Source organism: Herpailurus yagouaroundi, unplaced genomic scaffold (assembly GCF_014898765.1).
Source record: "Herpailurus yagouaroundi ecotype Mexico unplaced genomic scaffold, PumYag 182, whole genome shotgun sequence".
NCBI lineage: Eukaryota > Metazoa > Chordata > Mammalia > Carnivora > Felidae > Herpailurus > Herpailurus yagouaroundi.
Genome location: NW_024412413.1, coordinates 99,516 through 114,197, shown reverse-complemented (window position 1 = coordinate 114,197; position 14,682 = coordinate 99,516). Strand labels below are relative to the sequence as shown.

The following is a 14,682-nucleotide window of genomic DNA, read 5'->3' as shown; positions in this document are numbered from 1 at the left end:
CGTGCGCGTCGGCATCCCGGACCTGCAGCAGACGGTAAGCCCCACCGCCCCGTCCCGGTAGCGCCCCCGCCGTCCTCGCCCAGCCCCCCCCCCCTCCTTATGCCCACCCCACTCCCCCACCGCGCGCTCCGAGACCGGCGCGGGAGACCCCAGGCCCGCGGCAACTCACCCCTCCCCCGCCGCCTCCGCGGAGACCCTCCCCACCGGCCGGGCGGGGGCGGGTCCCGGGGAAGCACCGCCCTCGGGGCGGGTCCTCGCCCGCCGGCCGCGGAGGCGCGGGGTCCGCGGCTTGGGCTGGGGAGCCCGGGACTCCTGCCTGGGGGGTGGGGGGGAGTTGGGGTGGGGGGGGTCGGGGGGGCTCCCGGGACCTGGTGCTCTGCGCGGGGTCGGGCCGGGCCGCGCTCACGAGCTCGCTCCGCTGCAGAAGTGCCTGCGCCTGGACCCGGCCGCCCCCGTGTGGGCCGCCAAGCAACGCGTGCTCTGCGCCCTCAACCACAGCCTCCAGGACGCGCTCAACTACGGGCTCTTCCAGCCGCCCTCCCGGGGCCGCGCAGGCAAGTTCCTGGACGAGGAGCGGCTCTTGCAGGAGTACCCGCCCAACCTGGACACGCCCCTGCCCTACCTGGAGGTGAGCGGGCAGGGGCGCGCGCAGGGCACCACCACAGGATTCCGTGGCAGGAGCAGCGAAGGGCACGGTAGCGACGGACGCGGACGGGAAGAGTTAGTGTGGAGCGGTGTGTGTGTGCGGGGCGGGGGTGGGAGGCTGTGTGTGGCCAGCGCAGTGAGCGGTGCGTGCAGTGTGTGTGCGGTGCGCAGTGTGGTGTGTGTAGCGTGTGAGGTGCGAGCCTTGTGTGTGGTGTGCAGTCAGCATCTGTGCGTCGGGGGCACACCGTGGTTCTGCAGAGTGGGGTGTGAGTGTGCAGAGCGGTGTGTAGAGCGAGCCGGCGCGTTACCTGTACGCACATCTGCCCCCTCCCCTTCCAGGGTGTCTCTGAAGGCAGACCCGGTCATAATGGAAAGGATATTGTATGCGCCGTCAGGCGTGGGGACACAGGCTTGTAGTTTGGGGCGGTGGTGGCAAGTGCCATGAGCATTAAAATATGCATTATGGTGGCTGAGCACGAAGGGGCTTGGCCTTTTTGGTGTCATAGGGAAATAGGGTTTGTTCTCAGAGAGGACATATCTAGGAAGGTAAGCCTGGAATCAGGTCTTGGAAGAGGAGCGGGATTTTCCAGGGGATCCTGGGGATGGGAATGAGAGGCAAAGGGTGGTGCAGGACAGCAGGCATTCATCCCATCTGAACTTGGGGTTGGCTCTTGTGTCACTGGCAGCATGAGCTTTGTGTGGCTGGCAGGGTGAGTAAGCAGGGCTTGGTTTTGTCGGTGCATTTGCTCACTCAGTCCAGGTGAGTGCCTTTTCTCTGCCTTTTTTTTTCACCTGAGCAGTTTCGATACAAGAGGCGAGTTTATGCCCAGAACCTCATCGATGATAAGCAGTTTGCAAAGCTTCACACAAAGGTAAGGAGGCAGCCACGGAGAAGGGACTCCAGAGTTACCTCCTGACCCCCACGAGCAGTGCTCTCTTCAACCCCGGCCTTGGCTGGATTTCGTGATATTGAAAATGTCCTTTAAAAATTCTCGAGAGCCCTCCTTCTGCTCCTAGCACCCTCCACCCTGGCTGGGGGCTGAGCACAGTCTCTCTAGCTTGCCTCAGTCTGTTTTCTCCTGTGTCAGGGGTCCACAGCACGTGCTGGGGCTGCTGGAGGGCTGGGTGCAGCTGTTGTGTGGGTGGTCTGGTGATGGGCTCAAGTCAGGTCAGATTCTGGCTGACCCCTCTGGTGGGCTCCTGCGGGGTGGTGGTGGTGGGATATGACAGGGCATGGTGTCTTGGTGGGAGCCTGGGTGGGGTGAAAATGAACAAGCACCAACCAATGTTCTCATTTAGGGGAACCGGGAGGGGGTGGGGGAGAACAAGGGGCCTAGCATTTAGTGGTCGCCCAGTGCTGGGCACTAATAATTGGGCATCTCATTAATTTTCTCCTGGGAGGGACTATTATTATCCCACTTCCCAGATGAAGATACTGAGCCCCAGAGAAGTGAAGTGACTTGCTCACAGGTGTGCAGACAGTGAAGCTGGGGCTGAACCCTGGTCTGTTTGGCTCTGGGTCCCTGTGCCTAGGCACACTTGCTGAGCACCATTGCTAGGTAGGCCTGACCCTGAATATTCTCTGAGGGGCACCTCACTGCCTTCTCTGAATGTAGGAGAGGCAGTGTGGGTGCCGCAGCCCCTACCCACAGGCCGACTCTCTCAGCTCCCACCTCAGGCTCCAGTGACCAGCGGACATTTGCTTTCTGGACACTTCATTGACAATCCCTGGAGCCTGTCTCCTTCTAGGAGAAGGATCTGAGCACTATCACCCCTGTGTCCCAAGGACCTCTCTGTGACCCTGGGGCCTCCATGCCAGGTCTCTCTGCTGCCCCTGGGGCACACAGGGGTCAGGGGCCATGACTCTGGCTGGGCAGAGACTGTGGTGGAAAGGTCTCCCTCTCTCTCCACTCACCCCAGTGTGACCCTGTCGCTCTGGGTTCCTCCCAAAGTGGTTACCTCTTCTCTAAAACTGTCCCAAGCAATCCCTAGGACATTGGTGACTATTGGCCTCCAATGAGTCCCACTTGCTTTTAGAGCGAGTTTCAACTCCTTACCCCAGGCCCGTACTTCTACCTGCCTGGCCTCTGACCACCCCCACCATCATACCATCCACCCTGGGCCTGGCTGAGGTCTCTCCCCTGTCAGGAGCACCTTTCCTCCTGTGTCATTGTCCAGACCCACCTTGGTTCCCATTTATGATGTACCCTGATTATTTCTAGAAGACCTGGGGCCTCCAGCCAGGGCGCCGTGCCTTGTGCATGCAGCGTCTGTAGCACCAGCCTCAGTGAGGCTTTGGATGAGTGAATTTTGCTGAGTGAATTGATGCATGACTAGGTGAATGAATGAAAGGCAGTCAAAGTCATGTCACAGGAGGGGCCGCTTATGGGTGCGGAAGGGCCTCTGGGGTGGCGGTCTGCCTTTGCATGATCTCATGAGGAAGAAGGAGCAGGCTACCTTGGGGGTGATGGGGACTTGGGGGTGACAGGGACATGGGCTGTGGTGAGGGTAGCTTCTGCCTGGGAGCCTTGGGCTGTTCCGGGCTGGGCAGGTTGGCACACCAGGGCTGGGGGCAGGAGCCAGGGGTGAGGTTGGGGTAGGGAACTCTCAGGGGGGCATGGCCAGGGCAACGTGGCCTTGATGAGGGGCTGGGTGGGCTGAGACTAATCACTGCAGTGGGTGTGGGATGCAGGGAGGGACTTCAAGCAGCAGGAGGGCCCAGTTGAGCCGGGAAGGGCCATGGTGGGGGTGTAGGGCTTGAGGTGGTATGAGGGGGCGACAAGGTCATGATGTAGGCTGACAGGTCAGACTGGGGGCATGGGGCAGTAGATGCTCCACAGGTGGCCTGAGGCCTCCTGGTGGAAGGTGGGTGACAGAAGATAGTAGCTGTGGGGCTGGGCTGAGTAGGATGGCTGCGTGTTCCAGGCAAACCTGAAGAAGTTCATGGACTACGTCCAGCTGCACAGCACGGACAAGGTAGCCCGCTTACTGGACAAGGGGCTGGACCCCAATTTCCACGATCCTGACTCAGGAGGTAAGAAGCAGAGCAGGAAGGGGCATGGCCTTGGAATGGTTGGGACCTTAACCTTCATCTGTCCCTTGAACCCAGAGTGTCCTCTGAGCCTTGCAGCCCAGCTGGACAACGCCACGGACCTGCTGAAGGTGTTGAGGAATGGTGGTGCTCACTTGGATTTCCGCACCCGCGATGGGCTCACTGCCGTGCACTGTGCCACACGCCAGCGGAATGCCGCGGCTCTGACGGTCAGTGTGGGTGGGGCCCTGGCCTGGAGGGGCACGTGGCCCAGCAGGGGGAGGAGGCTGGGCCCCGCATGAATGCCGAGGCTCCTTGCCCTCAGACTCTGCTGGACCTGGGCGCTTCACCTGACTACAAGGACAGCCGCGGCCTGACGCCCTTGTACCACAGTGCCCTGGGGGGCGGGGATGCCCTCTGCTGCGAGCTGCTCCTTCACGACCATGCTCAGCTGGGGACCACTGATGAGAATGGCTGGCAGGAGATCCATCAGGTAGGCAGGGAGTGTGAAGGTGGGGAGTGTCTGCTTCTGTCTGGGGGTCAGGGTGAAGTTCCCGGCTCTGTCAGGGAGTGGGGGGGGGGGGGGTTTCCCGGCCCTATCTGTAGGATTGAGGGTCCTCTCTGTTGCTCTGTTCGGGGACCCAACAGCACCTCCCTCATCCCCCAGGCCTGCCGCTTTGGGCACGTGCAGCACCTGGAACACCTGCTGTTCTATGGAGCTGACATGGGGGCTCAGAATGCCTCAGGAAACACAGCGCTGCACATCTGTGCCCTCTATAACCAGGTGTGACTACATGTGTATACGTGCATGTGCGTATACAGGTGCCCCGGTACAGTGCTTACGTGTGGATGCATGTTGGGTCCTGTGTGCTACTTCCTGAGTGCATGTCCTGTGTCCTGCCGTGAGCTGTGGCCTCATAGGCCTATGTGTGCACATCTGTTCCCTAAACGAACAAGTCACATGTGTGAGTTGTGCACATCCGGGCTTTCTGGGTCAAGTGGACTTGTGTGTGTTATGTGTACCTGATCTGCCAATGCCTATGCTATGCACATGTGCACGGGACGTGGAGGTGTGGGTGTATGTGCCCTGCACCCCCGTCTGTGCCCTGGTGTGTGCGCATGCTGTTGTATCCTGACCCCATCCCTCCAGCTGCTCAGTTGTGACCCCCCACTCCGACCCTCCCAACAGGAAAGCTGTGCTCGAGTCCTACTTTTCCGTGGAGCTAACAAGGATGTCCGCAATTACAATAGCCAGACAGCCTTCCAGGTACAAGAGTGATTTACAGGGACATGAGGCTGACCGCTGGGTGTCTGTCTCTGCGTGACTTGATCTCTCTGGGCCTTGGTTCCTCCCCTGTAAGGCGATAGCAGAGCTCTCACTCCAGGATTGGCCCAGGGTGAGGCAGAGGAAGAGGGTGGGCCAGTGCAGTGCCCAGTTCATGGTCGGGGGAGGGCTTCACTGTGGTTGGTTTCCTTGTCTTCCTTCCAGGGAGAGAGGAGGGTCATAGGGCTCTGGGGTCAGGGGAAAACCAGTGTGGGCTTGACCTGCCAGAAACAGGCCGGGTACAGAGGCCAAACCAGGGGTGAGAGGATTGGTTCCAGTCCCGGACTTAATTCAGGTGATGTTTCTGAGCCCCTTCTCCAGTTGGGTTTGGTTCTTGGCACTGGGATGACCACATGGGTGGGTCTCCGTATGACCTGGAGTTTGTGGGTGGGGGAGACTTTTGGACCATGGAGAGAGCTGGGATTCTCTTCTCAGCGAATGTGAGGGCCTTCAGAAGTCTCGTCAGAGATGTGAGGAGAACAGGTAGGTCCTCCCTGGGGGCAGACGCAGTAGCAGAAGGGGGCAAGTCAGGGGGCAGACGCAGTAGCAGAAGAGCCTGGTAGGTTTGAAGGAGTCTGGAAGGGCCTGTTAGGTGACTAGATGCAGGGGTGGGGGAACGGAAGATGGAGGGTAGCAGGTGTGAGGCTATGGCTGACACTTGTGCGCTGGTGTGTGCGGAGGGGCTGTGACGAGGATCACTGGGGTGACCTGTAGGCCCGGACCGTCCTAGTTTTAGCTCTGAAAGTTTCATGTCCCAGGATACCTCTCAGTCCTAGGCAGAATAGGGTGGTGGGTTAGACAGGGGCCACAGTCTGAGCCTGGGGACCCCAACCAAGGAAGATCCCACACAGCAGCCCAGGCAGAATGCACAGGGGCCACGGGGGGCAGGTTTGGCATCCCTGAGCCCCCCTCGCCCTCCCTCCTCAGGTGGCCATCATCGCAGGGAACTTTGAGCTCGCAGAGGTCATCAAGACCCACAAAGACTCGGATGTTGGTGAGTTCTGCTCAACCCAGGTCCCTGTTGGATGTGGATTTGTGGGGGTTGTCGGGGCTCCCACAGGTACAGGGGTCAGTGGGGATGGTAGAGGGGAGCCCTCCATACCCTGAACCTCTTCCTCCCGGCTCTACTTTGGTCAGCGGTCCTAAGTGTGGGGACTGTGCTGAGGGAGGGGCCTGTGTAGAGTCGACAAAGGGTCTGAATAAGAGTCGAGAGTATGGTTAGGTTGGGGACACTGCTGGGTTTAGGGATCGATTTGGGTTGAGAGTGGGGTTGAAGTTAGGGTCAAGATTCTTCTCCTGTTAGGTCGTACAAAGGGCCAGCAGGGGACATGGGGCAGTGGATCTCAGTCATTGACCCTCAGTGTGTCCTTGGTGCCTGGATTAAGAGGCAGTTTAAGTGGCCCATGGCGTGCTTCAATATGACAAGATCACGTAAAGAAAACAAAACACAGTGGTGGGGATGCGCTGAGTTCTGAACCAGTATGCCAAGGAGATCCCAGTATATGCCTGACTCATGGTCTCAGTAGGAAAACCAGGAGATGCCACCGGTGGCAGAAGTATGGGCAGAGCCATCACACTGGAGCCTCAGGGAGGTCCCCACCCACTCCCATGTGATGGGTGTGGAGCCGCTCTGGGACCTGTCCTTAGAATCCTGCCTGCTCTATCCTATGTGAAGTGGTTGGGGCTATGGGAGAGGGTAGGCCTCCCCTCTGGAAAGGCCACCTCTCCAGCTACCTGGCCACAGAGGGGCTCCCTTCTCAGCTCCCTTTGTCCTGGGTGGACCAGGTTTTCCCTCCCATGGTTCTCTGTGGAACACAGACTCCCAAGCTCCCCTTTTTGCGATGGGTGCAGTGTCCTCATTTAAAAAAAAAAAAATATAAGTGACGTTGGACAGCAAAGGGCTAGGGTTGGCCTTGGTTCTATTGTGAGGTTACAGTCGGGGCTGGGGTTGAATTTGGACTGGGGTTAAGATTAAGGTCAAATTCGTGTTTAAGAATTCTTCCTTCTGTAGTGTCTTCCCTGAAAAGACCTTCTCAAATGAGGCTTGGTTATGAGCCTGTCATGTCCCAGGCAGGCCAGGGGACCATGATGATGGACCAAGTCTCTAAGAGGGGAGGGGTGGACTCAGCAGCTGCAGAAGCTCAGTGCAGCGAGCATCAGTAGGCGTTTGTTGGAGAAACGGCTGGGCTGATGACGTGGTGGAGAATTTGGGTCCAGGTTCTGGTGGGGAGAGAACCCCGATGAGCTCTGAGGTTTGAATTAGGGACAAGAGACAGAGTGAGGGCTGTTATAGTCTGGCTGGGGCTGGTAAGTGTTTTGGAGGTAGTTGTTAGCCTGGGAGAACCGTGGTTTGTGGACATGGGGATCCTTTCATATTCTCGTGATTGACCATGGGAGAGCTACTAAGTAAGGCCTCTGTGCCTCAGTTTTTCTTAAGTAAAATATGGTTATTTGCATACCCTTCCTATCTCTGACCTCCTGTGGGATTTGATTCTGTGTGTCTGGACTCTGGCAGGTGGCCTTGGTCCATCTGACTAGAGGGAGGGGGGTGTCTGGTCCTGACCAAGAGAGAGGAAGGCTCCAGCTGCCTCTCATTTTCCTGATGTGGACAGAGATGCTAGGGTCCCTAGGGTCACCGTTATTATGATTTACTGTCTGGCTGGCCCAGAGTGCGATCACCTGCTTTGCGTTGGGCACACTGTTGCTGAGCTGATGTACAGAGCAGGCAGCCATACCTGTTAGTCCCTGTGTGGGCACTGGCTTTGCTGGCCACGTACCCTAACCTGCTCAGGCATCACATGTATGCTCAAATGGCATAGCCGGATATCCTTGAGTTACAGGTAATATATCCATTAGTATTTACTATAAGCTTTGTTATCTTAGGCCACTCTCTCAACAACCCCTCAACAAGTGATTATTATTAGTCTGTTTTTACAGAGTTGGTTAAGGGCAGAACCTGTCTTTGGACCTGGGCAATCCAGGGGTTTGTCCTTGTCACTCCTACTCCCTCTGCACACCTTCACTCCAAGGACACTCCCTCAGTGACACTCACAAGTGGCCATGTCTCACCCCAGCTTGGGGACCCTGGGTGGGTCTGCGTACAGAAGAGCTGGAGGGAGGCTCTGCCTATCCACCCTTTTTCTTCCTCAGGAAAGGAGCCCTAGTGGAGGGTCTGGTAGGCTGGGTCCTGTTACCCTTCAAGGGACGCGACACATTGAAGCCTATTGGCAGGCCTCTAGCCCTTAGACTGATAGGTCTGGGAGCAGTCACCTCTGCCTCCTCACCTCTGTCACCTCAGGCCAACTGAGAGTCCACATTCTCCCCTCCATCTCTCCCATACATGCTTTCAAGGGCAGGTCTCACTGACTTGCTGTCCCATAGTGCCTGAAGGAAGTGCTTCTAATGCTATAGCCAGGAATCTCGTTAAATTTTTTTTTTTTTTATGTTTATGTACTTTGAGAGACAGACACAGAAGCGGAGAGGGGCAGAGAGAGAGAGAGGGAGACACAGAATCTGATGGTGGGTGGGGGGAGGAAGTGGGGGGCTCTGAGCTGTCAGCACGGAGTCTGACACGGGGACGCAGGGCTCAAACTCGTGAACTGAGATCATGACCTGAGCCGAAGTCTGACGCTCAACTGACTGAGCCACCCAGGCACCCCACCAGGGATCTTGTTAAATGTACATTTTGACTCATTGGGTCTGGGCGGAGCCTCAGAGTCTGCATTTCCAATGAGTTTCAGCTCTGAGGTGAGGCTGAGGGTTTGTTGCCCACACTTTGGTAACGGGAGTCTAGAACAGGGCTTGGCCAATGAGACCTTGCAAGCTAAATTCAGCCCACAGTCTGCTTTTTTTGTTTGTTTGTTTTGTTTTTAAATTGAGGCTTTAAAATTGAGGATTTAAATTTCATTTAAAGTTGAATTCACACAACATAAAATTAATTATTTTAAGTGGAATTATTCAGTGGTATTTAATATGTTCACAGTGTTATACAACCAGATCTATTGAATTTCAAAACATTTTCATCACCCTGAAAAGGAAACCGAGTATATATTAATTATTCCACATTCTCTTCTCTTTTAGTCCCTGTCAACCTTTAAGATACTCTCTGTCTTTACAGATTGACCTATTCTAGATATTTCATATAAATACGATCATATAATATGTGACTCTCGGTTTTTGGCCTCTTTCACTTAGCTTGTTTTCAAGCTTCATCCATATTGTAGGATGTATCACTACTTCATTCTTTTTTATGGCTGAATAATATTCCATCATTTATATTTATAAAATTTTGTTAATCCATGCATCCTCCAGCAGGACACTTGGGTTGTTTGTACCTTTCAGCTATCATGAACATTGCTGCTGTGAACATGTGTGAAATATATTTGAATATCTGTTTTCAGTTATTTGGGGGTATAAAGTTAGGAGGGAATTGCTGGGCCATATGATAATTCTATATTTAACTTTTTGAGAGACTACCAAATTGTTTTTCATCATTTTACGTCCCTACCAGCAACATATGAGAATTCCAAAGTCTTCAAATCTTTGCTAACACTTGTAATCGTCAGTTTTTTTTTTTTTTTAATTATGGCCACTCTAGTCAGTGTGAAGTGGTATCTCATTGTGGTTTTGATTTGCATTTCCCTAATGGCTAGTAATGTCGAGCATCTTTTCATGTGTTTATTAGCCATTTGTACATTTTCTTTGGAGACTTGTCAAGTCCTTTGCTTATTTTTTAATTGCTCACAGAACAAGTTAGGAAGTTTTCTTTCCTCTTCTAGTTTTTGGAAGAGTTTGAGAAGGATGGGTGTCAATACTTCTTTAAGTGTTTGGTAGAATTCACCAGTGAAGCTGTTTGATGCTGGAATTTTCTTTGTTGCAAGATTAGTGATTGTGGATCCATCTCCTTGCTTGTTATAGGTCTGTTTAGATTTTCTACTTCTTGAGTCAGTTTTGGTAATCTCTGTTTTTCTAGAAATATGTTCATCTCATCTAAGTTATTTAATTTGTTGACATACAATTGTTCATAGTATTCTTTTTTAATCCTTTTTAATTCTGTAAGATCGGTAGCAGTGCCACAGTTTCACTTCTGATTTTAGTTGATTGTGTCCCTCTTCTCTTTTTTCTCTATGCCAGTCTAGCTATAGGTTTGTCAGTGTTGTGGATATTTTCAAAGAAACAACTTTTGTTTTCATTGATTCTCTCTATATTTCTGTTCTCTTTTTCATTTATCTTTGTCTATCCTTATATTTCCTTCCTCTGCTAGATATGGGTTTTGTTTGCTCCTCTTTTTCTAGTTCCTTAAGATGTGCACTTAGGTTATTGATTTGAGACTTTTATCCTTTTTTGATATAGATGTCCACAGCTATGAATTTCCTTGTTGGCACGGCTTTTGCTGCATCCCAAAAGTTTTGATGTTTTATGTTTCTGCTTTCATTTTCTCAGAGTGTTTTCTAACTCTGAGTTTTCTAACTAAGAGTGTGTTGTTTAATTGTTACATATTTGTGAGTTTTTCCGTTTTTTTTTTTTTTTTTTTTGTTATTGTCTTTCTTGAATTCTAGCTTCATCCCATTGTGATTGGATAAGATACTTTATGTGATTTCAGTTGTTTAAAATTTATTTAGACTTGTTTTGTGGCCCAACATGTAGTCTGGAGAATGTTGCATGTGCACTTGAGAATAATGTATATTCTGCTCTTGTTTTCTGTAGTGTTCTAAACACATATCTGTTAGGTCTAATTGGTTCAAGTCTTCTATGTCCTTATTGATTGTCCTTACTGATAGATTGTTCTATATATTATTGAAAGTGGGGTGTTGAAAGTCTTAAATATTATTATAGAACTGTCTATTTCTCCAAATGTGTTAATGTTTATTTCATATGTTTTGATGCTCTGTTGTTTGGCACATATATGTTAATAATTGTTAATCTATTTGATGAATTGACACTCTTTTGTCTATATGCAATGTCCTCTGTCCTTGTAACACTTTTTATCTTTAAGTCTGTTTTGTCTGATATAAATGTAGCAACTTAGCTCACTTAGTTACTATTTACATGAACTATCTTCCTTTATCCTTTTACTTTAAACCTACTTGTGTCTTTGGATCCAAAGTGATTCTTTTGTAAATAGCATATAGTTGGATCATGTTTTTAAAAATCACCATCTGCTCTTTAAATAAAGTTTTATTGGAACTCAGCCACACCCATTTGCTTATATATTGTTTGTGGCTGTTTTTGTGCTAGAGTGGCAATGTTGAGTCCTTGGGACAGAGACTATATGGCTTGCAAAGTCTGAAATAGTTACTATCTGATTCTTTACAGAAGTTCGCCAACCCCTTGTCTAGAACATCTTTTACGGTTTTCCTTGTTAGAGTCACCTATAGATGGTCCAGTATAGCAGTAGTGTAGTGAGATTTATCATATGTGGCCTGTTCTGTCTCTGCTGAAGCCTGCGAAATGGGCAGTTCCAAGAGCAGGTCTGAGCACACTCAGGACCTCTTTTGGCTGACAGGAAGAACAGGCTTCTACCGCTGAAGCTGGAGTTAGAGGCAGTTTGGGATGTGATCCCTAATGGTAGCTTCAGTCATAGGCTGGCCAACTGCCCTGGCTGCCCAGGACTGAGGCAGTTCCTAGGACATAGGATTTTAGTTTTAAAATCTGGAAAGCAAACCAGGGTGTTGGTCACCCTATCTGGTTGCCCAGAGTCTCATCTGTGCCCCCCACCCCCCCACTCCAGTACCATTCAGGGAAACCCCCAGTTATGCAAAGCGGCGGCGGTTGGCTGGCCCCAGTGGCCTGGCCTCCCCTCGGCCCCTGCAGCGCTCAGCCAGTGACATCAACCTGAAGGGTGAGGTGCAGCCGGCAGCTTCTCCTGGACCTTCTCTGCGAAGCCTCCCCCATCAGCTGCTGCTCCAGCGGCTGCAGGAGGAGAAAGACCGGGATCGGGATGGTGACCAAGAGAATGACATCGGTGGCCCCACAGCAGGCAGGGGCAGCCAGAGCAAGATCAGGTAGGAGGGGTCTGGGAGGCCCTGGCAGGGTCTGGGTGGGTGGGGTGCTGGGACCCAAGCAGGAGGAACCGGCATGGAGAGGCCTAGTGGTGCCTGGCACCTCTACAGTGATGGGCTGAGGCTTGGGGTGGGGGGCTTGCAGGCCCCCCAGATGGGCCTCCCGGATGGGAAGCGGAAGAAGGTGAGGCCCTGTCCACGCTGATCTGGTTGGATCTGGACTTGCTCCGAACAGAGCTCAGGGAGCATGTTGGAAGGAGAGGGTTTGGCCAGCTCTGTGCTTTACAAAGTTTCTTGCAGTGCTAGGAGGGCAAAGGCTGAGATGAGGCAGGGCTGGGTGGTGTGGGGTTAGGGGTCAGGGAATGGAGTTTTATCTCCATGAGGGCTTGAAGCCTATGAGTGACCCCTAACCCTGTCTCCAGGGGGGAGTCTTTGTCTTTCCCCCACCCCTCCAGCCCTATATAACCACAAGACTCTGCTTCTACTCTTTGCCCCTTACCGTTAGCACTGGGACCCTGAGAAGCAGGGATATGCGGGGGCGGGGGGGGGGGGGGGGGGGGGGGGGGGGGGTGGTGGTGGGGGTTTTGGCATCTCTGGCACTTAGAGGAAGAAGCCTGGGCTGAGGCCCCACTGGCTTTGGTGGGCACTGGCTCTATAGATGGACAGTTGGCATCAGTTGACTGGGTGACAGCTAACCACTCCATGCTTAGGTTTCTCATCGGTAAGGTAGAACTAATTCCACACAGTGGTTTCCTTTGGGAAGCCTTCCAGAACCTGGGCAGGTGATGGGTCCTTCCTGGAATCCCCTGGCCCACAGCACAGTCCAGCCACTGCTGGTTAAGGCATCTCTCTTCCCAGCACTTCGAGGGCAGGAGCCGTCCTCTTACAGCTTCCCCAGAGCCAGTCACATAGGAGGTGCTCAGGAGACACTGTTCAATGAGTTACATAAACAGCACTTTGTTTTCAAGATGACAGCTGGGCTGAGCAGCATATGTGTATCATCTCACTTCACCTTGGCCATACGTGAGGCTCTGCTCTATTACTATTTTACAGATGAGGGTCCTGATGCTCAGATGGGGTAAGTGACTTGTCTAAAGTCACAGAACTAGGAAGCGACATAACCGGGCGGGCCCCAGGTAGACCTGGTTCCCAAAGTTTCTAAGCCTGAGTGTTCAGCACAGGGCTTGGGGTGCAGCATGAGCTGATAGAAGCTATTTCTTCCTCTGCCTTTGTCCCTGCTCATGCAGCTGTGACCTGTGATGTCTCCTCTCTTTCCGTGTCTCTGCCCAGACTCCAAGGCTGTCTGTCCTGCTCCAAATCACCTTAATTCTCCCCTGAAGCTTTTGCATGTCCCATGGATTTCTTAAGGGTAGGATGGCCCAGTGGTGAAAGGAACGAACTTTGGGATATTTCGGTTTTCCAGAAACAAAAAGCTATAGATGCCCTGCTTTCATTTATCTTTTTGTATATTCGTTTATCTTTTCAGCAAGCATAGAACTGAGACCTGCTCTTTATGGGGCTCTAGCTCACTGTTCTGTGGGGATGGCAGGATTATTATTATTTTTCTACAAACATTTAGTAGGTGCCTGGAGTGGTAGGAGCAAATAGCAGGGAGTCCTAAAGGTGTCAGAAGGACACTGGCAACTGGGGCCCGGGCCTAAGAAGCAGTTAGCTGGGCAGTGATTCAGGTAAGGGGGCCTCTTGGTGAGTGGCCAGGAGGGGGCTGAGGAAGTTTGGTGCACGACGGGAGGGAGAAAACCTCATGGGAAAAGATGGCCTTTGGTGAAAGGAGAGAGGATGGCATTTGAGCTGCGGGCTGGGGTGGAGAGGTGATGTAGAGGGATGCCTTGTCTTGGGTTTCCCCTCCCCCCAAACCAGCACCCCCTATTGGTAGAGCCTGGCAAGGAGCCCTTAGCCCCCTGCAATGTGTGACAGAGAACCCCGCCCCCCCCCCCCCCCCAAGATCCCAGAGCAGGACAGAGAAAATTGGGGCTGTAGCTGAGTGACAGTGACTTAATAGCTGGAAGCATGAGTGGGATTAGAATGAAGTGCTGGGAACAGTATCATGAGTAGCCCAGAGGAAGAAAAGGTCCCTAACCATGTGACTGGAGTGTAGCTGACTCTCACATCCCAGAGAGCCGGGCTATTGCCTGAGAATGTGGACCCGGGCTGCCTAGGTACTAGGGAGCCAGTGCAGGCTTCTTAGCAGCGGGAAGGTGGAGGGCCGAGGCCTCAGGCTCCGTGCCCAGGTCAGGGGAGCTGTCCGGGGAAGGTGGTCAGCATGGAGTGGGCATGGGCATCAGAGGCAGGTATTGCGGGCGAGAGGACACAGGTCTGGGGGAGGATTTGGGCGCCCGGCACGTGGCAGGGGCCAGGAGGAGGAGAAGGCCAAGGCCTGGGCAGGCGGGCTGGGGGCGGGCCGCTGGGGGAGCCGCCCCCCCCACCCCTCCCCAGCTCCCACCCGGCTCTGCCCACCGCGTCCCCCGCCTTCCTCAGCCAACCCCTCCTCCGCCCCCTCCGTGCGCTGCAGTGCCCCTCGCCCCGTGGCCTCTCCCGCCGCGGGGGCCGCGGCGGCGAGGCGGCCGCTGGAGGGGAGGGAGGAGGGCCGGCCGCCGCCGCCGCCGCCCGCAGAGGGAGGAGCCGGGCCGCGGAGGAGGCGGGGCGCGAGGAGCGGCCGCGGC

The 14,682-nt window shown here is 53.5% G+C and overlaps 1 protein-coding gene across 1 annotated transcript in view; it reads left to right on the top strand.

The window, feature by feature from the left end:
• Position 1: 1 nt before the first annotated feature.
• The window catches only part of SHANK3 (SH3 and multiple ankyrin repeat domains 3), a gene marked incomplete at its 5' end in the record, with an annotated part of 47,355 nt that continues 32,674 nt past the window's right edge, over positions 2–14,682 (top strand). Inside the window, 11 exons of the mRNA XM_040491807.1 lie at positions 2–34; positions 425–628; positions 1,446–1,517; positions 3,571–3,679; positions 3,755–3,906; positions 4,002–4,169; positions 4,344–4,460; positions 4,866–4,943; positions 5,928–5,994; positions 11,731–12,007; positions 12,113–12,185. Coding sequence (XP_040347741.1) covers positions 2–34; positions 425–628; positions 1,446–1,517; positions 3,571–3,679; positions 3,755–3,906; positions 4,002–4,169; positions 4,344–4,460; positions 4,866–4,943; positions 5,928–5,994; positions 11,731–12,007; positions 12,113–12,185 — 1,350 coding nt within the window. The remainder of the gene's footprint in view (positions 35–424; positions 629–1,445; positions 1,518–3,570; positions 3,680–3,754; positions 3,907–4,001; positions 4,170–4,343; positions 4,461–4,865; positions 4,944–5,927; positions 5,995–11,730; positions 12,008–12,112; positions 12,186–14,682) is intronic.